Source organism: Leptinotarsa decemlineata, unplaced genomic scaffold (assembly GCF_025532065.1).
Source record: "Leptinotarsa decemlineata unplaced genomic scaffold, Ldec_3_MD MMD2_P_RNA_scaffold_4, whole genome shotgun sequence".
Lineage (NCBI taxonomy): Eukaryota > Metazoa > Arthropoda > Insecta > Coleoptera > Chrysomelidae > Leptinotarsa > Leptinotarsa decemlineata.
The window spans coordinates 975282-998992 of NW_027412531.1; the positions used below are offsets into that span (position 1 = coordinate 975282).

At 37.7% G+C, this 23711-nt stretch overlaps 1 protein-coding gene across 1 annotated transcript in view; it reads left to right on the forward strand.

Moving 5' to 3' along the window:
* bma (SCY1-like protein bma) overlaps window positions 1-23711 on the forward strand; it is a 115634-nt gene that overhangs the window by 35460 nt on the left and 56463 nt on the right. The window contains exons 4-5 of the mRNA XM_074186595.1: window positions 16207-16302; window positions 21349-21494. Of these exons, the coding sequence (XP_074042696.1) occupies window positions 16207-16302; window positions 21349-21494 (242 nt within the window). The remainder of the gene's footprint in view (window positions 1-16206; window positions 16303-21348; window positions 21495-23711) is intronic.

The window sequence follows — 23711 nt, forward strand, 5'->3', positions numbered from 1 at the left end:
CCGAACTGGTCTCCAAATATCAGCACTTCAAGCATATATATACCGATTCTTCCAAAACAGTCGAAGGAGTTAGGAGCCGCTGTGATAACAGATACCACCACTTACACTTGTCGACTGCCGTCTTTCTCCAGTATCTACTCAGAAGAAGTATTTGCTATACTCAGCGCACTACAATACTGTCGTAGATCCGTTGGTGATCATGTCATTTTCACTGATTCTCTCAGTGCTGTCTTGGGCATCCAACAACTCTACCCGAAAAATGCTCTTCTTCTTCTCATCAAGACTGAACTGGGAAAGTTATTACAGGATGGTAAACACATTGAGATAGTTTGGATTCCTTCTCATATGGGAATAACAATGAAAGGGCCGATTCAGAAGCTCGAGAGGCCATTTCAAACCCCAACTGTCGAGAGATCCAACGAGTGCCCTATCAAGACGTTTATCTCTAAATCGAAGAGCTCATATGCGACAGATGGAGGCAAAGGTGGCAATCCCTATATAATAATAAACTCAGAGCCATTAATCCGAATCTAGTCACTCAAAATTACCGAGCTCTCACCCGCAGACAGCAAGTTTTACTTACACGCCTGAGAATTGGACATACGAAATTTACCCATCTACGTCTCCTAAAGCATGAAGAGCCTCGCATTTTGATACCTGCAGTGTGACGATGAGTGTTGAACATTTCATCTCTGATTGCCCAGCTTTCAATGAAAAAAGACAATTTTTCGGATTACCAAGCGACCTCACCAATGCATTGGATGTTACGAACTTTACTTCCCTTTATAGTTTTTTGGAAAATGTTGGCATCTCTAACAAAATTTTATGTACCTACTGTAACCGCTGATAACCCTAGTGGTTGATGCGGTGTTTTTCCTTTTAAATTAAAAAAAAAACGTTGAAAATTCATTTCTTAGCGGTTCAAAAATGATTGTAATCTATTATATTATCTCCATAATAGTTTTTTTTATATTATATTTGTGTCTATTATAACTGTTACTTGTAGTCTTAACGTATGCTTATTTTTTTCTTTTTTTCTTAATTATGGGACGGGTGGAAGATCAAGAATACCAAGCCATACGTTAACACCAAATCTTTACTGAAAATTGGTGACTCTAAATATTCATTTTCTTGTCGCCAATGATAATGTATATTCCTGTTGAACCATCCGTTATTGGTAAATGTACTTTCATCACACCACAATTCTTTCCTACAAATTTCATCATCTTGGCGAAATTTTCTAATGAGCCATCAACAAAAAACTTTTCTCATGTTGAAGCCCGTTAAACGCAAATGATGAACTTTTCTGACTCGATAAGGCTTGAAATTATTTTTCTTCAAAATTTTCCGTACAGACATAGTGGATATGGCCGAATTATGAGCAATCTCCCTCAGATATACTTCCTTGTTCTCATTTTTTAAATTTCCATAAACCTAAATCAAATTGATGTCACTTTATCATTATTGTGAATCTTCTTTGAAGTCACCTAAAACGCCGATTGCATTATCGCCACCACATTCAGTAACCGATCATTTTCTTTCGGAGGGTTTGTCAAAAGATTCATAATTCCGTAAAGTAGTCGTTTGATTCGTTGAAAATATGTATGATTAGGTTGTCGTCGTTCAGGATACAATTCCTGGTACATTGCCGGAGATTTGGTAGCATTCCTCAAACATCTCGAATATAAAAAAAGCATATCCACTTTTTCGTCATCGGAAAAATTCATGTTTCTCCCTCGAAATCGCTCAACGATTTGAATAACTTTCATTTTGTATTTGACAATTAACTTGACATTCATATTCATGTATTTCATGGCTTACTTCAAAACAAGAAATTATCGCTTATCATATTTCTCGTTAAAATCATCTATGACTTTTTTAATACAGTATTTCTATTAGTTAATTCTTGTTGATATCCTCATTTTCTGTGAGAAATTTTTGGGTAGCTACAAATTTTCAAAAGAAATTTGGAAATTATACTAAGATTATTATTGGTCTCTTTTTTTCAAGACGACCCTGACAGAAATCTAGTTGGATTTCAGTGAATACAAATATTTATAATCTCAATGAACGACATTATCACACAGATTATGGAGCACATGAAATAAAGCAAAAAGTTTCTTTGCCATTTTTGATATTATTGAAAATGGAGGCGGTAGAGCAAAAAAATTAAATCTGTCATTTTCAGTTTTTTGCAAATATCTCACAAACCGTTGATGATTCTGTGGATCTGAAAATACAGCTGTGTAGCATCCCTGAAAAGGTAACTTTTGTTCCCTTTAACCGTCCTTGTACGACCTACCGTTTCCGAGATAGCAATAGTGGTATCAGCTAAAGAAAACGACCTGTATATCCAACGATGAGTGTCGATGGCTTAGTCTGTAGAATGCTGGAACCAACTTCATCATTGCTCACTAGATTATCGTAATCCTTAGCAAGTGTTTGAGTACGGACATGGGTCTAAACATATTGGACCATTTCCGTTTTTGAGTTCCCTTCACGGATTCTCTGGTATTCAGGCGGGCTTGTGTTACCTCTAAAAGACGTTTACAAAAGGCTCGATCCTCTTTATTATAGTATTCAGCTTCATCGACAAAGATCAAATTATATAGTCACGAATTTCTTTTGGAAAAGAGTCCTTCAGGTGTATTATTATCGAAGTCAATGTACTTTCTACCGAGGATTCATTTTAAAGAGGACTCCTGATAAACTGTCCGTATATTTCATCGATTGAATGTTTTCTAGTCCAGTCTTCCATTACATATTTGTACGATATGGGTGACTATTGCTAGGTACTACATACTTTTCTCTGAAATATTTTCCTATCGATTGTGTTGACAGTGATGGCAACTCATGACATACCTCATCATAATCGTCATTCTATCCACAGACTACTGAACATTCTACTGTCGAAAAAAAACTTTCAGAGAGAACGGAGATTCATCAAATAATTCGCTTTCAATAACGGTTACAAATAATAGAACAAGAAATCATAGATTCTGTAATTCCATATTTCTGAATCTTATTTTATATTTTTTAGTGGCCAAACTGTCTGGTTTCAGAATCCTCCACTTTTACGACCCTCTCCAGTAACCTTATGATGGAACTTGCTGATCACTTTCCTCAAGTTTGGTACGGCCTCCACTTTTCCGTGATTTTAATTTTGTTCCCATAACATCCTGTCGAAGTCTTCGTCCTCTCTCACGTCCCCGTTTCTTTTTTGAATTTCAATTTGCTCGTGCACGCTTTCCGCATTTTTTTAGTGGCCAAACTGTCTGTAAGCTTATGATGAAGCTTGCTGATCCCTATTACTATCCCCAAGTTTGGTACCCCTCCGCTTTTCTGTGATTTTGATCTTGTTCCCATAACACCCTGTCGAACTCTCTGTCCTCTCTCACGTCCATGTTTATTTTTTGTGATTCAATTTGCTCGTGTACGCTTTCCGCGTAAAACGTGTATAGCTGCCTGGTCAAAGTGTGTGAAATTTGCACGACAGGCTGGAGATCCTTGGGGTAAGACAGGTCTGGATCGCCAAAGTGGCTCTCCAGCTGAGACACCAAGTTATCGCCTATATTGAACATTTTGATTTTGTCCTTTCTATCCTGAGGCGGATAAGAAAGCACGGGGATATCATCCTCCGCGGGAGATGCTCCAAGCTTGAAGTTTTTCTGCGAGTAATGGTCGCGACCTATATTTGTTCCGCTCTCAATGAGCTTCTTCAGGCGGTCATTGTCCATCGACTTCCACTTATTCCTCTTCTTCGGTCCATCTCTGATGCTGCTGCTGCTGGATGTTCTCGTCACATTGCTTTCCGTACCGACAGGTCTATTTCAAACATTCCAAATCGTACCGCTGATATTATCGGTCAGGGACGTCTTTACTTTATATTATATATTCCAAAGTACCATTTGCTGTACAAGTAGGTCAGATACGTTTTTGGCATCAGGAGCGATATGTGATTGCCAAAGTTTTTGTTGTAGACTCTTATCTAGCATAACGATCTTGGGCACGGCTCGCTCCACTAGAGGAATTTTCAGTATATGAAGGTTGGTTGAATTGTTGTCAGAACCCTAATACTCCCGTGAATTCCTGTTGTAATGTGATGGCTTCGCAACATCTCGAAGTCCTCATCGCATGTGTTGCAAGATGAGTTTCTGGTTTTCACCACGAACCTGACCCGTGAAAGTTCTGGCTCACTTCTTCGGGTAGCCTCGTCTTCCAGGGGCGGCTCAACGATATTCCAATATGCTAGCGATCTTCCGTTAACTTTCCACATTTTATCGATGTTCAGTATGCTGATAACTGGGGATTTTAGAGGTTATTTTTCAATACTGCTTATAACAATCACTTCTTTAACACTGCTCTTAGCTTGCTTGATAACGTTTATTCATTTTTGGGGTTAGTAATCTACAATGTTTTTTGAATATTGTTGGGACCCCGCTGTAGGCTTATGCTTCTTCATGGTTTACAATTTCATTCTATCAGTGTTAGTATGTGTTACTATGTATTATATTAAATATTATATGAATTATAAATTGTGGTTTATGGATAATAAGTATAAATAGTAGATTCGGTTGTCCTGGTTCACCGGCCACAGCCAAGAACCACACTCATGGGAGTGTGGATTTGTCTTGAACCTGCGGTGTTTTTGGTTTCATTTGGGTTCTCAGGGCGTTTCAGGCTGTGATTTTTCGCTATCTGATGACTGATGGATATTCCTCAAGGATATTCTGAATCTGCTCCGTAGGGTCTTCCATTAACCCTAGGAGTCTGGCCGGGGGAAACGATAGCTTTTTCCGTGGTATGATCACACTCCTCAAGTTTGGTACCGCCTCCGCTTTTCTGTGATTTTGATCTTGTTCCCATAACACCCTGTCGAACTCTTCGTCCACTCTCACGTCCATGTTTCTTTTTTGTGATTCAATTTGCTCGTGTTCGCTTTCCGCGTAAAACGTGTATAGCTGACTGGTCAAAGTGTGGGAAATTAGCACGACAGGCAGGAGATCCTTAGAATAAAGCAGGTCTGGGTCTCCAAAGTGACTCTTCAGCTGAGACACCAAGTTATCGCCTTTATTGAACATTTTGATTTTGTCCTTTCCATCCGGAGGCGGATAAGAAAGCACGGGAATATCATCCACCGCGGGAGGTCCAAGCTTGAATTTTTTCTGCGAGTAATGGTCGCGACCTATAACTATTCCGCTCTCAATGAGCTCATTGAGAGCGGTCATTGTCCATCGACTTCCACTTATTCCTCTTGATTTTCCTCTTCTTCGGTCCATCTCCGTTGCTGATGCTGCTGGATGTTCTCGTTACATTGCTGTCCGTACCGACAGGTCTATTCCAAACTTTCCAAATCGTACCGCTGATATCATCGGTCAGGGACGTCTTCACTTCATATTATATATTCCAAAGTACCATTTGTTGTACAAGTAGGTCAGATACGTTTTTGGCATGTGAGGGAACTTGTTCATCAGGAGCGATATGTGATTGTGGTTTATGAATAATAAGTATAAATAGTAGATTCGGTTGTCCTGGTTCATCGGCCACGGCCAAGAACCACACTCATGGGAGTGTGGATTTGTGTTGAACCTGCGGTGTTTTTGGTTCCATTTGGGTTCTCAGATCGTTCCAGCCTGTGATTTTCCGCTATCTGATGGCTAATGAATATTCCTCAAGAATATTCTGGATCTGCTCCGTAGGGTCTCCCATCAACCCCAAGAGTCTGGCCGGGGGGAACGGAAGCTTTTTCCGTGGTATCCTTTTGGCGCCTCCACGGGGCCTCCATGGGGTGGTAAGGATGTTAATGGCTGCGGTGTTTTGGCTTCTCATAGTTTTCGTAGCGTATCTGCCTTGGAGTTCCTGAAATCTCAAATTGATCGAGGTGATATCTATTTGGTTGTATAAATTGTGGTAGGGGAGGTTACGAATGTTTCTTTTTGAATTGTTCTCTAGGTTCTCACTATTCGGTGGACTTGTCTTTAGGCGACAACGATCTCTCACTGTGACATTACTCACTTCTGAAAGATTCTCAAAAATACTGCTTACATCAGCAACTACTCCAACATATAATACAAATTTGGAGGCTGAACCATAGAAAGAACAACGAAACCAGTATAAGAATGAGTAAAGCTAATAAAAAAGCTCTAAAACAACCTGATAAAACTCAGAATACTTTTGAGAATACATTATTATTTTAATAACATGTCTACATTTCACAGTTAGTTAGTTTGAGTCAGAAAATTCAAATTTGATTACCCACTTATATATCTGATTCTGTAATTCCATCTTTCTAAATTTTATTCTATATTTTTCTAGTGGCCAAACTGTCTGGTTTCAGAATACTACACTACTCCGACCCTCTTCAGTAAGCTTATGATGAAGCTTGCTGATCACTTTCCTCAAGTTTGGTACCGCCTCCGCTTTTCTGTGATTTTGATCTGGTTCCCATAACACCCTGTCGAAGTCTTCGTCCTCTCTCAAGTCCCCGTTACTCTTTTGAATTTCAATTTGCTCGTGCACGCTCTCCGCATTTTTTCAGTGGCCAAACTGTCTGGTTTCAGAATCCTCCACTCCTCCGACCCTCTCCAGTAAGCTTATGATGAAGCTTGCTGATCCCTATTACTATTCCCAAGTTTGGTACCCCTCCGCTTTTTTGTGATTTTGATCTTATTCCCATAACACTCTGACGAACTCTTTGTCCTCTCTCACGTCCATGTTTTTTTTGTGATTCAATTTTGTCGTGTACGCTCTCCGCGTAAAACGTGTATAGCTGCCTGTTCAAAGTGTGGGGAATTTGCACGACAGGCTGGAGATCCTTGGGGTAAGACAGGTCTGGATCGCCAAAGTGGCTCTCCAGCTGAGACACCAAGTTATCGCCTATATTGAACATTTTGATTTTGTCCTTTCTATCCTGAGGCGGATAAGAAAGTACGGGGATATCATTCACCGCGGGAGGTGCTCCAAGCTTGAAGTTTTTCTGCGAGTAATGGTCGCGACCTATAACTGTTCCGCTCTCAATGAGCTTCTTCAGGCGGTCATTGTCCATCGACTTCCACTTATTCCTCTTGCATTTCCTCTTCTTCGGTCCATCTCCGTTGCTGCTGCTGGATGTTCTCGTCACATTGCTGTCCGTACCGACAGGTCTATTTCAAACATTCCAAATCGTACCGCTGATATTATCGGTCAGGGACGTCTTTACTTTATATTATATATTCCAAAGTACCATTTGTTGTACTTGTAGGTCAGATACGTTTTTGGCATGTGAGAAAACTTGTTCATCAGGAGCGATATGTGATTGCCAAAGTTTTTGTTGTAGACTCCTATCTAGCATAACGAACTTGGGCACGGCTCGCTTCACTAGAGGAATTTTCAGTGTATGAAGGTTGGTTGAATTGTTGTCAGGACCCTAATACTCACGTGAATTCCTGTTGTAATGTGATGGCTTCGCAACATCAGATGAGTTTCTGGTTTTCACCACGACCCTGACCCGTGAAAGTTCTGGCTCACTTCTTCGGGTAGCCTCGGCTTTCAGGGGCGGCTCAACGATATTCCAATATGCTAGCGATCTTCCGTTAACTTTCCACATTTTCTCGATGTCCAGTATGCTGATAACTGGGGATTTTAGAGGTTATTCTTCAATACTGCTTATAACAATCACTTCTTTAACACTGCTCTTAGCTTGCTTGATAACGTTTACTCATTTTTGGGGTTAGTAATCTACAATATTTTTGAATATTTGTTGGGACCTTGCTGTAGGCTTATGCCTCTTCAGGGTTTACAATTTCATCCTATCAGTGTTAGTATGTGTTAGTATTAAATATTAGATGAATTATTAATTGTGGTTAATGGATAATAAGTATAAATAGTAGATTCGGTTGTCCTGGTTCACCGGCCACAGCCAAGAAACACACTCATGGGAGTGTGGATTTGTGTTGAACCTGCAGTGTTGTTGGTTTCATTTGGGTTCTCAGATCGTTCCAGGCTGTGATTTTCCGCTATCTGATCAATGGATATTCCTCAAGGATATTCTAGATCTGCTTCGTAGGGTTTTCCATTAACCCCAGGAGTCTGGCCGGGGGGGAACGGTAGCTTTTTCCGTGGTATGATCACACTCCTCAAGTTTGGTACCGCCTCCGCTTTTCTGTGATTTTGATCTTGTTCCCATAACACCCTGTCGAACTCTTTGTCCTCTCTCACGTCCATGTTTCTTTTTTGTGATTCAATTTGCTCGTGTTCGCTTTCCGCGTAAAACGTGTATAGCTGACTGGTCGAAGTGTGGGGAATTTGCACGACAGGCTGGAGATCCTTGGAATAAGACAGGTCTGGGTCTCTGAAGTTACTCTTTAGCTGAGACACCAAGTTATCGCCTTTATTGAACATTTTGATTTTGTCCTTTCTGTCCGGAGGCGAATGAGAAAGCACGGGGATATCATCCACCGCGGGAGGTGCTCCAAGCTTGAAGTTTTTCTGCGAGTAATGGTCGCGACCTATAACTATTCTGCTCTCAATGAGCTTCTTCAGGCGGTCATTGTCCATCGACTTCCACTTATTCCTCTTGTTTTTCCTCTTCGTCGGCCCATTTCCGTTGCTGCTGCTGCAGCATATATATATATATATATATATATATATATATATATATATATATATATATATATATATATATATATATATATATATATATATATATACATAATACTATGCCAGGGTACATGCGGTTTTTTGTATTGAAATATACGGAGTGTAGATTATAAATCTCAAAAGATATCGATATGGTTATGTTTGTGGAAAAGGGTATGAGAGGTGGAATTTCAGTTTGTTGTAATAGATGGTCATAGTGATGGCAACTCGTGATATACCTCATCATAATCGTCATTCTATCCATAGACTACTGAACATTCTACTGTCGAAAGAAAACTTTCAGGGAGAACTGAGTTTCATCAAATAATTCGCTCTCAATAACGGTTACAAATAATAGAACAAGAAATCATAGATTCTGTAATTCCATCTTTCTGAATCTTATTTTATATTTTTTAGTGGCCAAATTGTCTGGTTTCAGAATCCTCCACTCTTCCGACCCTCTCCAGTAACCTTATGATGGAACTTGCTGATCACTTTCCTCAAGTTTGGTACCGCCTCCACTTTTCCGTGATTTTAATTTTGTTCCCATAACATCCTGTCGAAGTCTTCGTCCTCTCTCACGTCCCCGTTTCTTTTTTGGATTTCAGTTTGCTCGTGCACGCTCTCCGCATTTTTTCAGTGGCCAAACTGTCTGGTTTCAGAATCCTCCACTCCTCCGACCCTCTCCAGTAAGCTTATGATGAAGTTTGCTGATCACTTTCCTTAAGTTTGGTATCGCCTCTGCTTCTCCGTGATTTTGATCTTGTTCCCATAACATCCTGTCGAAGTCTTCGTCCTCTCTCACGTCCCCGTTTCTTTTTTGGATTTCAGTTTGCTCGTGCACGCTCTCCGCATTTTTTCAGTGGCCAGACTGTCTGGTTTCAGAATCCTCTACTCCTCCGACCCTCTCCAGTAAGCTTATGATGAAGCTTGCTGATCACTTTCCTTAAGTTTGGTATCGCCTCTGCTTCTCCGTGATTTTGATCTTGTTCCCATAACATCCTGTCGAAGTCTTCGTCCTCTCTCACGTCCCCGTTTCTTTTTTGGATTTCAGTTTGCTCGTGCACGCTCTCCGCATTTTTTCAGTGGCCAGACTGTCTGGTTTCAGAATCCTCTACTCCTCCGACCCTCTCCAGTAAGCTTATGATGAAGCTTGCTGATCACTTTCCTTAAGTTTGGTATCGCCTCTGCTTCTCCGTGATTTTGATCTTGTTCCCATAACATCCTGTCGAAGTCTTCGTCCTCTCTCACGTCCATGTTTCTTTTTTGTGATTCAATTTGCTCGTGTACGCTTTCCGCGTAAAACGTGAATAGCTGCCTGGTCAACGTGTGGGGAATTTGCACGACAGGATGGAGATCTTTGGGGTAAGATAGGTCTGGGTATCCAAAGTGACTTTTTAGCTGAGACACCAAGTTATCGCCTTTATTGAACATTTTGATTTTGTCCTTTCCATCCGGAGGCGGATAAGAAAGCACGGGGATATCATCCACCGCGGGAGGTGCTCCAAGTTGGAAGTTTTTCTGCGAATAATGGTCGCGACCTATAACTGTTCCGCTCTCAATGAACTTCTTTAGGCAGTCATTGTCCATCGACTTCCACTTATTCCTCTTGCTTTTTCTCTTCTCCGGCCCATTTCCGTTGCTGCTGCTGGATGTTCTCGTTACATTGCTGTCCGTACCGACAGGTCTATTCCAAACTTTCCAAATCGTACCGCTGATATCATCGGTCAAGGACGTCTTTACTTTATATTATATATTTCAAAGTACCATTTGTTGTACAAGTAGGTCAGATACGTTTTTGGCATGTGAGGGAATTTGTTCATCATGTGATTGCCGAAGTTTTTGTTGTAGACTCTTATCTAGCATAACGATCTTGGGCACGGCTCGCTTTACTAGAGGAATTTTCAGGGTATGAAGGTTGGTTGAATTGACCCTAATACTCCCGTGAATTCCTGTTGTAATGTGATGGCTTCGCAACATCTCCAAATCCTCATCGCATGTGTTGCAAGATGAGTTTCTGGTTTTCACCACGACCCTGCTCCGTTAAAGTTCTGGCTCACTTCTTCGGGTAGCCTCGTCTTCCAGGGGCGGCTCAACGATATTCCAATATGCTAGCGATCTCCCGTTAACTTTCCACATTTTCTCGATGTTCAGTACGCTGATAACTGGGGATTTTAGAGGTTATTCTTCAATACTGCTTATAACAATCACTTTTTTAACACTGCTCTTAGCTTGTTTGATAAATTTCATTCATTATTAGAGTTAGTAATTTACAATGTTTTTTGAATATTTGTTGGGACCCTGCTATAGGCTTATGCCTCTTCAGGGTTTACAATTTTATCCTATCATTGTTAGTATGTATTGCTATGTATTATCTTAAATATTAGATGAATTATAAATTGTGGTTTATGAATAATAAGTATAAATAGTAGATTCGGTTGTCCTGGTTCTTGGCTGCGGTTGGTGTTCAAGGGAGTGTGGATTTATGTTGAGTCTGAGGTGTTGTTGGTTTTATTTGGGTTCTCAGGGCGTTCCAGGTTGTGATTTTCCGCTATCTGATGGCTAATGGATATTCCTCAAGGATATCCTGGATCTGTTCCGTGGGGTCTTCCATCAACCCCAGGAGTCTGGCTGGGGGGAACGGTAGCTTTTCTTGTGGTATCCTTTTGTTGCTTCCGCGGGGCCTCCAAGGCGTGGTCAGGGTGTTAATGGGCCGCGGTGTTTTGGCTTCTCACAGTTCTCGTAGCGTATCTGCCTTGGAGTTCCTGAAATCTCAAATTGATCAGGGTGATGTCTATTTGGTTATATAAATTGTGTGAGGGGTATCTGTAAGGGAGGTTATGAATGTTTCTTTTTGGATTGTTCTCTCGGTTCTTACTATTCGGTGGACTTGTCTTTGGTTTTGTTTGTGTGTAAGAGAGTCTTACTGCTGCATCTACCGACCTTGCCTCTCAGAGCTTTTAGGAGGTCTGCTCTTTTCCGGACTCTGTCCAGAGTTTCTCACAGGTCGGTCTCCCAGTTGACGGTACTTGTGAAGGTAACCCCGAAGTAGGACACCGAGTTTTGGAGGTTCTCTCCCAACAGTCTGAGGTTCAAGTCGTTAGTGTTGAGTTTAGGACGGGTGTCTAAATAAGATTGTTTGGGTTTTGACGAGATTTATTTCGATTCGCCACTTGCTGCACCATTGCTCAAAGTGGCCAATCATTTTTTGGGTTTTTGTTTGTAGGATGCGGGTACTTAGCGGGCTTTTAGCAATTACTTTCAGTATATATATATATATTTTCAATTTGAAGTATCTGAATTTTTTTCTAGTAGCTGAGTTTTACTTATCCAAATAATTTATGATGCACTGTTTGTATGCACTGTAGTAATGAATATTACTGGAGTTTTTTCCCAACACCAATCATTATTTTCAACACCTCGACACGTGTTTCGATCACCAAGATCTATAAATATCTTTCTGATGGTAACTTGTTGTGTAGAATTCCATTGCCATATAATAGGGAGATTTTTTAGTAAGTCTCAATGTATGATATGGATAAATGAGTTGATGCGTCCTAGTGTTATATTCGTGTTCTGTAACGTTTAGATCAAAAAGTTCTCTATTTTTAAACAAATATATCAAACATTCAAAAATATACAGAGCATATACGCTCATGATGTTATTATTCTTAAAAACTGTTCGACAAGAGTCCTTATAATGTTTCTAATTGATTATTCTCATTACACTTTTTTCAATATATGCCATGGTATACAAGGTGTAACTGAATAAGTGTAAAACATTCAAGAAGGTGATTTCTCATCAAAAAAATGATAATCTTTCATATAAAGAAATTCCATTGGAGCATCCTTCGTTAAGATACAGCCCCTTGAACGGGGTACATAAAATTTGTTTAACAGATTTTTTCCCAAGCACTAAAAAAGTTACAATATCGAAATTAACCTGAAGTTTTGTACCACCAAAGAGACACTTGGCCAGAAATTCATTTAATTTACCCCATGGTTGAAAGGGATGGAAAACGCAACCATTAAAATTTATTTCTAATGTAACTTTTTGTCTTATTATTTGTTTACCATTTGAAAATTCATTTTCGATAGCCTGTTTCATTCTAAACAAAAAAATGTCTCTCGGGTTTTTTGCCCAAAATAAACCAGTTCACAGCAAAAAATTATTTCACGAACAACTACAGAGATACATCGTCATAAATGCGAAAATACGGAACTAATCTATCTAGTAGGTCGCTATTAGCGATAGTGACAATTGAATTGGTATGACGGTGTCAGTTTGTGAATTTTCGAAATTGAAATAATACTAACTGTGTGTTGTTGTTCTGTTCTTAATTTGTTACTTTAATAATTCACTTGTTATCAAAATGGCATACACAAATGAGGAAATGGCTGATATGCATTACGTTTACGGTCTGTCGCAGGGGAATGGGTTAGAAGCATGTAAAAGATATGCTGAAATGTATCCTCAACGGCAGCATCCTTCACATAGAATATTTGCTCGACTTCATCAACGATTACGAGAATATGGTTCATTCGACAAAAGAACGCAGATTGTGGTCGCCATCGAGAAGTACGAACACCACAGCTTGAGGAAGCAGTACTTGATTTGATTGAAGAACAACCTACTACCAGTACTAGAAAGATTGCTTTCCAGCTAAATGTTGGTCATATGACGGTATTTCGAATTTTAAAAGAACAACTCTTATACCCTTACCATCTGCAGGCACTATTACCGCGAGACTTTGAATTTTGCAATTGGATGTTGGAAATGATAAAAAGTTTTGACTTTCTGAAAACGATAGAATTCACAGACGAATGTAGGTTTTCTCGGGACAAGATTATAAATTTTCATGACTAACACTTATGGGCTGATGAAAACCCTCACGCTATTGTCGAAACTAACCATCAAGAACAGTTTTCTCTCAACGTGTGGCTCGGAGTTATTGGGGATGATTTAATTGGGCCTCATTTTCCACATCCCCGATTAAATGGTGAGGCATACGTTCAATTTTTAAGAGAAGTGCATCCAGTACTGCTGGAGGAAGTTTCTTTGGGCGTCAGAAGGGATATGCTTTTCATGCATGATGGTGCTCCCGCCCATTTTAGTCAAATAGCACGTCAGCATTTAACTGAAACATATGCAAATCAGTGTATAGGTCGAGGAGGACCACAGAACTGGCCCGCTCGATCCCCGGATCTCAATCCTTTCGATTTCTCCTCTATTTGGGGCCATTTACAGCATTTGGTTTATCGAACTCCTAATCGCGATGTAGAGGACTTAAGAAACCGCATCATCGATGCATGCAGGGTAATCAGAGAGACTCCAGGAATATTTGAGCAAATACGTGGCTAAATGCGCCGACGTCTAGACGCATGCGTAATGTCTGAAGGTAGACATTTCGAACATTTACTATGATTTCTACATGTTTTGTGTTTTGTTATTAATAAATTAGTTTTGTTTATTACCCTTCAATCGTTTAATGTAGGTACTAACTACAGAATAATAATGAATCCAGTTCGCATTTATGACGATGTATCTCTGTAGTTGTTCGTAAAATAATTTTTTGCTGCAAACTGGTTTATTTTGGGCAAACAACCCGAGAGATATTTTTTGTTTAGAGTGAAACAGGCAATCGAAAATAAATTCTCAAATGGTAAACAAATAATAAGACAAAAAGTTACATTGGAAATAAATTTTAGGGGTATTCTTTTCCACCCCTTACAACCATTGGTTAACCAAATAAATTACTGGTATCGAATACCGCGAAAATACCATACCATACCATACGATACCAAAAAATCGAATATCGAGGACTTTGTTTCCTTTTTAAATAATAGATGTCCATCAATAAAATTCACGTATGAATTAGAAAATAAGGGACAACTACCATTTCTTGACGTTCTGGTAATGAGGAGCAAAGATGGAGGGTTAGAATACGACATATTTAGAAAAGAAACAAGCACGTACAGGTATATTTCTGACAGTTCACATCACTGTGGACAGCACAAACGTGCTGGGTTGAATTTTTTTTTGGTGCATCGTCTTTTCACTTTCCCTTTAACACATGATAGGTTCACAAAAGAAAAACGTACAATACATGAAAATGCAGCCACTGACGGTTTCCCGAGGGGTATTGTAGATGACATAATTAGGAAAAAGAAGTTTAGGTTAAGAATGAACGAAATCTCGACTTTCAGAAAGGACAAAAACCAAGATAAATACATCTCAGTTTCATACCACCAATATACGAAGAACTTTGGAAAGATTTTCAAGGAACTAGGTATGAAGGTAGTATTTAAAATAAGTCATACACTGCAGAGCCTTTTGGGAAGTCCAAAAGTCGAGAATTCGGAAAAGTCTGGAATTTACGAAATTGAATATAAGGACTGCGATGCAAAATATTATGGACAGACGAAAAGATCTATTAAAGTGAGATATAAGGAACACATAGCACACTTAAAATATGGAAGACCTGAAAAATCAGCAGTCGCCCATCATATTTTGCAACAAAACCAGTCCATTGACTTCAGATCTATAAGATTAGTTAGACAAGTTAACAACAACAGGCAACTAGATGCCTATGAGAGTGTAGAAATAAGTAAACATAATAATATTATGAATAACGATAACGGACCAATTCCAAATAGCATACTATACAGCTTGTTGAAATAATATTGTTGGGTTTACTGATTACTACAAAAAGACACATTGTAAATATATTTAGATAGGCAATATTGTGAAACTAATTTATATAGCTGAAAATTGTTCTATATATAGCTGTAACATTCAAACATACATAAGGACATATTGTAAAATAATAGAAAGGCCAATTGTGAAATTAATTTAGGGTGGTACACTTGTATGGGTAGTATTACTGATTATCTACCTGTATGATGTACCTGAATAGCATATCTAGCTTCAGTTTTGAGTAGTTTCTAGTTTTATCTTCCTCTTGAAGATGATCACTTGGTGATCGAAACACGTGTCGAGGTGTAAAAATAACGATTTGGTGTTGGGAAAAAACTCCAGTAATGTTCGTCATGGGGGTTGGAAATCCAGCAATGTTGCTGAATCTTATATCGACAACTCCATAGCTGACCAAATGAAAATCTTAAAAAGTAAAGTAGAATCCATTCAGCCTACAGCGCCATTAGAACCTAAACACAACAATGCTGTGGAAGCTCAGTACGTTTCCCCATCAACTTCAACTTCGACCGCAGCTAATATTTCAATTACCGAAAACATGTTGAAACAAAACGACCTACCAGGAATTACTTTACAAAATTGTTCAAATATAACTGTCAATTACTATTTGAAAAAATATATAAAAATGAGTTAAAGACATACAAGTATTATTATATAGTTATTTTAATTTTCAATAAATGAAAACAACGCAACCGTAGAAAAAGTACAGTGTACAATGCGCGAGAAAATGATTTCTCACTCGTTTGATTAGCGCTCGTGAGAAATATGTCGTTTTTCTCACTTGTTGTGCCTTATACTACAGTTTTATTTGTTCGCATTCCAAAGTATTGAAGTTAAGATGTAATGCATTACTCAATGAAAAATTATTTTCACAGAACGAGTAAACGACGTTGATGGGGTAGAACCAGTTCCCTGCCAACCTTGGACTTCGAGACTCTCCAAAATGGCTCAACCGAATTTAGATTATACTGGTATGTACATCTTTGATTTCATTGAAACGCAATCCTTCACAAATCTTAACTCTTTGGAGTCTCTCGGGACATACGTGCCCCATCCATGTATTTCGTGCGCCTAGTGGTACAAATAGATCCCTTTTTTCCATTATACATAAATATATCAGTCTCTAAACACACACTATACAAGTATTTGTTTACAAGTGGTCACATAACCTCACAGTTTGCCGGTGAAGTCCGTCCAGCCAACACGTGCTTTGCGTTCCACTATATTCTGAAAAATTTGCAAGTGTATTATTGCCTTAACTGTATTGTGTCTGCTCTATAAGGTTAGTAATAAGCAATGCACTAGTTTTCAATGATCGTGTACTAATAAAACCTGTTGAATTTCATTACTTTAGACTGTGGGACACCTGGGTCCCACCAGGCATTTTGAACGGTACACATTTGTCCCGGTGGTTCTGTACAACAATGAGTAAAAGAATATTGACACAAAGAGAACTTGAAGAAGGAGCTAATAGAATTATAGAAGATGGCTTGAGTGATGACGATTATGACCCATTTCATTGTGAAGACTCATCAGATGAAAATTATTGTCCCTCAGAGAGCGATAATAGCGAAGATGATGAAAATTATTGTTCCTCAGAAAGCGACAATAACGAAGATGAAATTATGATGATGATGATGATGAAATTAGTCAAGAAGGTAATGAGACAATCGGAAGTGAAAACGTAGTGGCACCAGATGGAGTAGTATTTTGGAGTAGCAGCAGTCAACAATTTTCTTCCAGATTCTGTATACCTGACGAAGCAGCAGCTACTTCTTGCCTGCCGAGACAAATGAAGGAAGTTGAAATTTTCTTGAAGATTTTTCCTAGAAGCCTACTCATGCAGATTGCTGAATAGATCTAATCGATCAATATGCGGGCTTATACGACTTCGACAGAAGATCAAATAAGTGGTGGAAAAAATGTTTTTCAAACTCCTTATGATAGCTGCAAGAATGCTCATATTCTCTACGATGATGTAAGACGCACAAAAACTTCATTCCTGCCATTCCTAATTACAATAGCAGAAGATTTGACTGCGTTGGGATGAAGTGGGGCAAGTGTGAAGAGAAAATCAGCAACATCTTTAGGGCGACCTAGTTCGAAAAAACGAAAACATCGAAATGTGGGCGATCATTTACCTATTGAGGGCCCCACAAGACGTCGCTGCTGCAGATGCGCACAGATGCAAAAAGAAGTGAGAACAAAAACATTGTGTCAAATGTGCAATAAACCTCTGAGCAAAAATTGCTACACTCCTTACCATCTACAATAATGTTCTATATGTTGTCCAATATAATTTGAATGGAAATAAATTTTTTTTCGACACTACTGGTTTTAATATATCTCACCTAAAATGTCTAATGGGACACATATGTCCCGGCCTTAAGCGTAAAAAGGGCGTAACCTGCATTCATAAAACTAACATTTCTTGATAGAGTATCCACATTTATATAAAATTTGACCTCAGATATATCACAAGTATAAGAAAAATAAATCAGATTCCAAAGGGTTAAAAATCTCAACACAGAATTTATGCTGATGTTGAAAATGCATATTCAATGTCAATGGTATAGCTTTATGAAAATATATATAAAAATTATTCTAAGACAAGTACTTCTCAATGAATCATTAGGTTTCGAGAGGACATTTTTTTTCAAATTGAAAGGGGTATGTTTCTAGAGAGATTGATTTCTGGGAAAGAAAGGTTTCGGCTACCCACTTCTCCATCTCCTTCGAAACACAAGCAATGTCTTTGAAAGTTTTATGAGTGCAGAAGTGAAATTTTAAAATGGCTTCAACCTTTCAATTTCTTAGTTTTCAGTTGGTGACATATCAATTATATTTTCCTAGTGTCCAATACAAAATTACTTCTTGCGTCTTTAAGAAAACATTTTTATCACTTTTTTATTTTATTGTTATCGTTTTCGGCTGTATTATATTTTATAACGCCTACTTGGAACTACTGAAAAGCTCTTATAAAACTGTCTTCTGATTTTTTTATAGGTATCGCTTAAATATGTTGCAAAAGTGCAGTAAGGGAAGTCTTAACAAAACTACTTTTGAAGAGTGTTAGACAAATTTTATAGTAACTGCCGAAATGTTTATGAAACTGTTTTGTAGTGTTTGTAAAAGGCCTTACAAAATATTGATAATAACTATTTTGTTTCATAAAACGGTGCCAATTTTCGTTTTATAGCAGTTTTATAAACACATTGAAACCATTTCTGGGAGAAATGTAGTTTTATAATTTGTTTCTCCGAAACGTTTCCGCAACTATTATAAAATACGAAATTGCTAGTTGGGATACAATAATAATTTTCTTCAAATATTTGTTTCGAAGCAAATTTTTCACGAGATGCTATTATGAACTTTCATAATCACCATTTTTGGGCCGACGAAAATAATCACGTTATGAGAGAAAGTAATTTTCAGCATCAATTTTCGCTGAATGTTTGGGTGGGAATGATTGGTGACTACCTAATTGGCCCATTTTTCCTATAAACAAGGTCAACAGGTGAATCCTACACGGCCTTTTTGCGATATCATCTGCCTATTTCGTTAGGAGAGTGCCACTACTTGTAAGAGGCAACATATGGTTGGCTCCAGCTCATTTTCGTTTTCTTATTCATCAGTAACTCGGCATCACCTACACCTACGCTGTATCAGACGTGCAGGACCTCAAAATTGGCCAGATCGCAGTCCAGATATGAATCGTCTAGATTTCTATCCATGGGGTCATCTAAAGGCTCTAGTTTATGAAACTCTCCTACTAGATGTGAATAACTTGAGGAATTCAATAATTGAAAATTGCAATGTTACAAGAAATACTATAGGTATTTTTGAACGTGTCAGTCAATCAATAATAAATCCACTGCAGTCATGAATTTCCTCAGAAGGTGAACATTTTGCTCATCTACTTTGAAGTCAAGATTGGTTTCTGGAGAACGAAGCTTCATATGCGGAAAATACAAGCGATGAAAAAGTTGTATTTTCAGTTACTCAATCTAAAAGAAATCAAAGTCAAAAAAAAACCGGTGGCGTTCTTTTTTTCTCAATGAAGTCTCAGTGGCCTGTGGTGGCCACTGAGACTTCACTGGATCTAATAATTTGAATCTAGTTATGATAAAATGAACATGAACGCCTTATTACTTCAAATAACTGTAGTAAATTCCAACCAAATCGATGTAAGGATATTTATGATATTTAAATACCGTTTTTCAAACGTCAAAGCCCTGTTCCTCAGAAACGAAGCAACTCCGGACAAACCTTTCCTTATATCTATGATAATCGCCAATGTTTTCTATTGTATGCTTTTATAAACACATGTATCATTTCCGCTAGTTCTTTGTCTCTCCCCTGAAGCTGCAAATCAAGTTCGTTTAATTTCTCTGTAATGTCCATGAGAAAACCAAAATCTCTAAGCCAGATTGAATTTTCTAGTTCCGGAGTCGGTTCATCGCGTTGTTTGAAAAATTGAACTATGCCAGATAGGACATTATCAAAACGTTTCAGCACCCGTCCTCTACTTAACCATCGGATTTCAGAGTGAAGGAGTAGGTCCCCGTATTGACAGTCAACTTCATCGGCCAAGGTTCTGAATAATCTTCTTTGTATCGCTTGAGCTCTAATCTTGTTCACATTTTTACCACCAGTTTCCTAACGTTGTTTAGTTTCAGGAAATTTCCACATAATGCTTGCTGATGGATAATGCAGTGGTAACAGAGAAATTGCGGAAAAATTTCATCTTTACGACATAACGCCACCAGACCCTTATCACAACCCACCATAGCTGGAGCGCCATCGGTTGTCAAGCCTACCATTTTCGATATTGGAATTTTCTCGGAAGAAATAATATTTTTTAAATGAGAAAACAACTCATGTCCAGTAGTGTGTCCTTTCAGTGGAATGAACTTCAAAAGATCTTCTTTAATCGTAAAATCACTAAAAACCATCCTGACGAACACGGCCATTGGGCAGTGTCAACGACATCTGTTGATTCATCCAGTTGAAGTGAAAAATAAACACAGTTATCTGAGTCAGTTCTTAACTGTAAAAAAATATCATTGCTCATTACTTCTACACGTCTCATCACTGTATTAGCAGAAAGTTGCATATACAGATAGCTGAAACAATCTCGTTTTTATTTCTAAAGTTGGCAAATAACGAATCAGCAGCTTCTAAAAACGCCTGTTTCATCATTTCCCCGTCTTCATAAGGTTTTTTTTTGTGCAATTATATGGGACACACGGTACGATGCTTCAGTTGCAGCCTTATTTTTGTCGACTGTTCTTAAAAATATTGATTGTTTTCCAATTAACTGCTTTTTTAACTGCTTCATTTTCTCCTTTCTGGCGGCAAACTGTAGTGGGAATGATGTTTCAAAATTAGAATGTACAGTGTTATGATGTCTCTCAATATTTCCTTTTTTAGCAACGGAGACCGAAGTATTACATAACAAACACACATTTTTATCTTTAACTTCTGTAAAAAAGTATTGTTCTTCCCATTCCGAATGAAAGTGGTGTGTCTTTACCTTCTTACAACTGCTTGCCATTATATTATTTTTGTTGTTCTCTACTAACCCAACCGCTGGACGTTGGTTACGCGTTCAGTTTTAAACTAAGCGCAATGTCGCCGCGCCGTGCGTATTTATCCCGTTCAAAGCAATCCAGATCGTTCTCGAACACTAACGCGCTGGTCCGGCTGGTCGGTTCTAGCCGATTCTAGCTTGATGGCGTCAGCGGCAGATCGCTCACCGCAACGTTGCCGCTCTTTATGTTTAATATTATGACAATTAGATTTTTTTGTGGAATTTTCGGAAGCTTCTCTGATTTTTGCAGTTTGTATTTTTTAAATTAAAATCGTTGTGAGAGCTACCAGAATTGCCTCCGCGAGCTACCGGTAGCTCGCGATGGACAGGTTGGCGACCACTGGTGTAAAGAATAGACAAATTATGTCTTCACCTAGTTCTATTATAATCTATTTTTTTTCAATGGATTCACCTTGTTTTTCAGCTCCGGAAACACAAACACAATCGGTTTGTAGCATATTGAGTGATATGTACTCGCTTGGAATGGTGATATGTGCAATATTCAATCACGGGAAACCTTTGATTCAGGCTGGCAACTCAACTTCAACATATCTCAAACAACTAGAGCTGGTTAGTATAAGACATCAAAAAAAAAAATAGAGAACGTAAGTAATGAATAACAAACGCACCTGTTTCTGAAATGATCATATCTCAAACCTACATTGATTTTTTTGTATGAAATATCTTATCAACCAATTGTGCACTTTTTTGTTATTCTCAATTTGATATATCAATAGACTCATACAGTGCGCAAAAGTTGTATCAAAAAATATTTTTGCTGAAATATCAAATTCAGATAACATTCCCGATTGGTTAGATTTCTTATACACATCAAACCGTTTTTCTGAAATTTGTATTATTCGTACACATGGAGTAGAAATGTACGAGATGGTATTTTGAAATGACACTTACTGAATTTCATCAGTTATTTTCAGTCTCTCAAAAATACTAGTTACAGGAATCTACCAATGGGGAGAATAATTGTTATTCTGATTGAATCATATACTCAATGGCCCTCCTTTTAATCTACATTATACCCTTTTTCAAATGAGGTCAGCTTGAATTTGTCAATATTTTTGTATTTATTATTCACGAATTTTTCTTTTCTTGACTTTCGTACGTTAACAAATACTTCATAAAATTGCATTACATATTATAATTCCATAATGATGAATTGATTTCTGTCCAGAATTGAATTTGATATTACTAACTGACAATGATTTTGTTTGTCTAGTGTTAAACTATGGATATTATTGATTTTTATGGAATTCATGTTTGAAATTTTTGAATAACTTGTTATTGAGTGAATGAAACAACAATTTTTTTTTGTATAGTGTATTCAATCTAATAAATTTTTTGCTTTATACAAATCTACTGTAGTTTATGAGTACGATAATTTATATGTAGAATCATCAATAGTTTTTATTTTGTGAACATTTTACATATATCATTGTAAATTTATTGGCTGATCTTCGAATAGAAATGAAATAATGCAGTTGTGAGTATACATATAAGACTGAAATGAATTTAACAAAATTCAAGAGGAATATAGTTCCTGTTTTTCAATAGAATATCAATGAGGGGTGCTACTTTAAATCAAATAGTTTCAAAATGTTCTATCTGCGATACATTTTTATCAATATATAGTCCTAGGAACTTAAAAAGAATTGGTATACCTTATTGAATTGTTATCAATAATTATGGGATTGAAAATTAGAGTTGATTTATTCTCTTGAAGCTGACCTGAAATTGTTTTTAGGTCTGTTTATATATCATCATGCATTTTGTCTAAGTTACCAGGAGAGTATATAATTGCTGGATCATCAGCAAATAATTAAACTAATCTCCTCAGAGGTGAACTTTTTATTGTATTGATGATATTAAAAAAAAGGAGTGGACCAAGAATAGATTCTTGAGGTGTCCCAAAATGCATTTTCTTATGGAACTTTTCGATTTTCTATGCAGGCATATTGTCTTTCTATCACTCACATAACTTTCCAATCAAGGATATGCCCTCTAATGCAAAAACTCTCCAGTTCTGAGATCAATATCTCATAATGTACAGTATCAAATACTTCACACAAATCTTTAGCCGGAAGGCAACATTTTTCATTATTGTCAATTTCAGTTTGGAATTTTTGAAATGATATGCATTGCTGCTGCAGTTCGAAGCGAACTGCTCTGTTTAATAGAAACACCCCCCTAAAATTTGAAGTTGTGAATCGATTTTAATAATTTTTTTTAAATGTCAAGTACTGAAAGGTCTACCTTGGGACAAAATTTGAAATGTTTATTGAAGTTTCAGGGCATACTATGATATTTTTTCTTAGTCGAAAATCTGGATTTTTTATTAGCGATTTTTTTATTGAAAAAATTACTACGCCACTGGATTCAGAGTGCCTCTAAACAGGTGTGACCAAAATTTCATGAAAAAATATTCATTATTAACAAAGTTATGACAACTCAAAAATTCGAAAACTCACACAGCTAACAGTCACAATATATCATTTTTTTAATGATTTCAACAATAAAGCGCCGCCAGATGAAAAAAAAACAAATAGCGTAAATAGTTTTAATGAAAATAACGGAATTACATTCACACAATTCAACTAACAATGAAGCAAAAAATTTTAATAAACGTAACTAATAATTTATTATTGAAATGTTTCGATTCAGTGCAACAATTGATTCTAACTCATATTCTAGTAGCCTCTACTAATTCACCACGTATTTCGATACATGTGTCGTAGCGCTTACGAATGTTTCTGATTACTATTGGAAAACAGC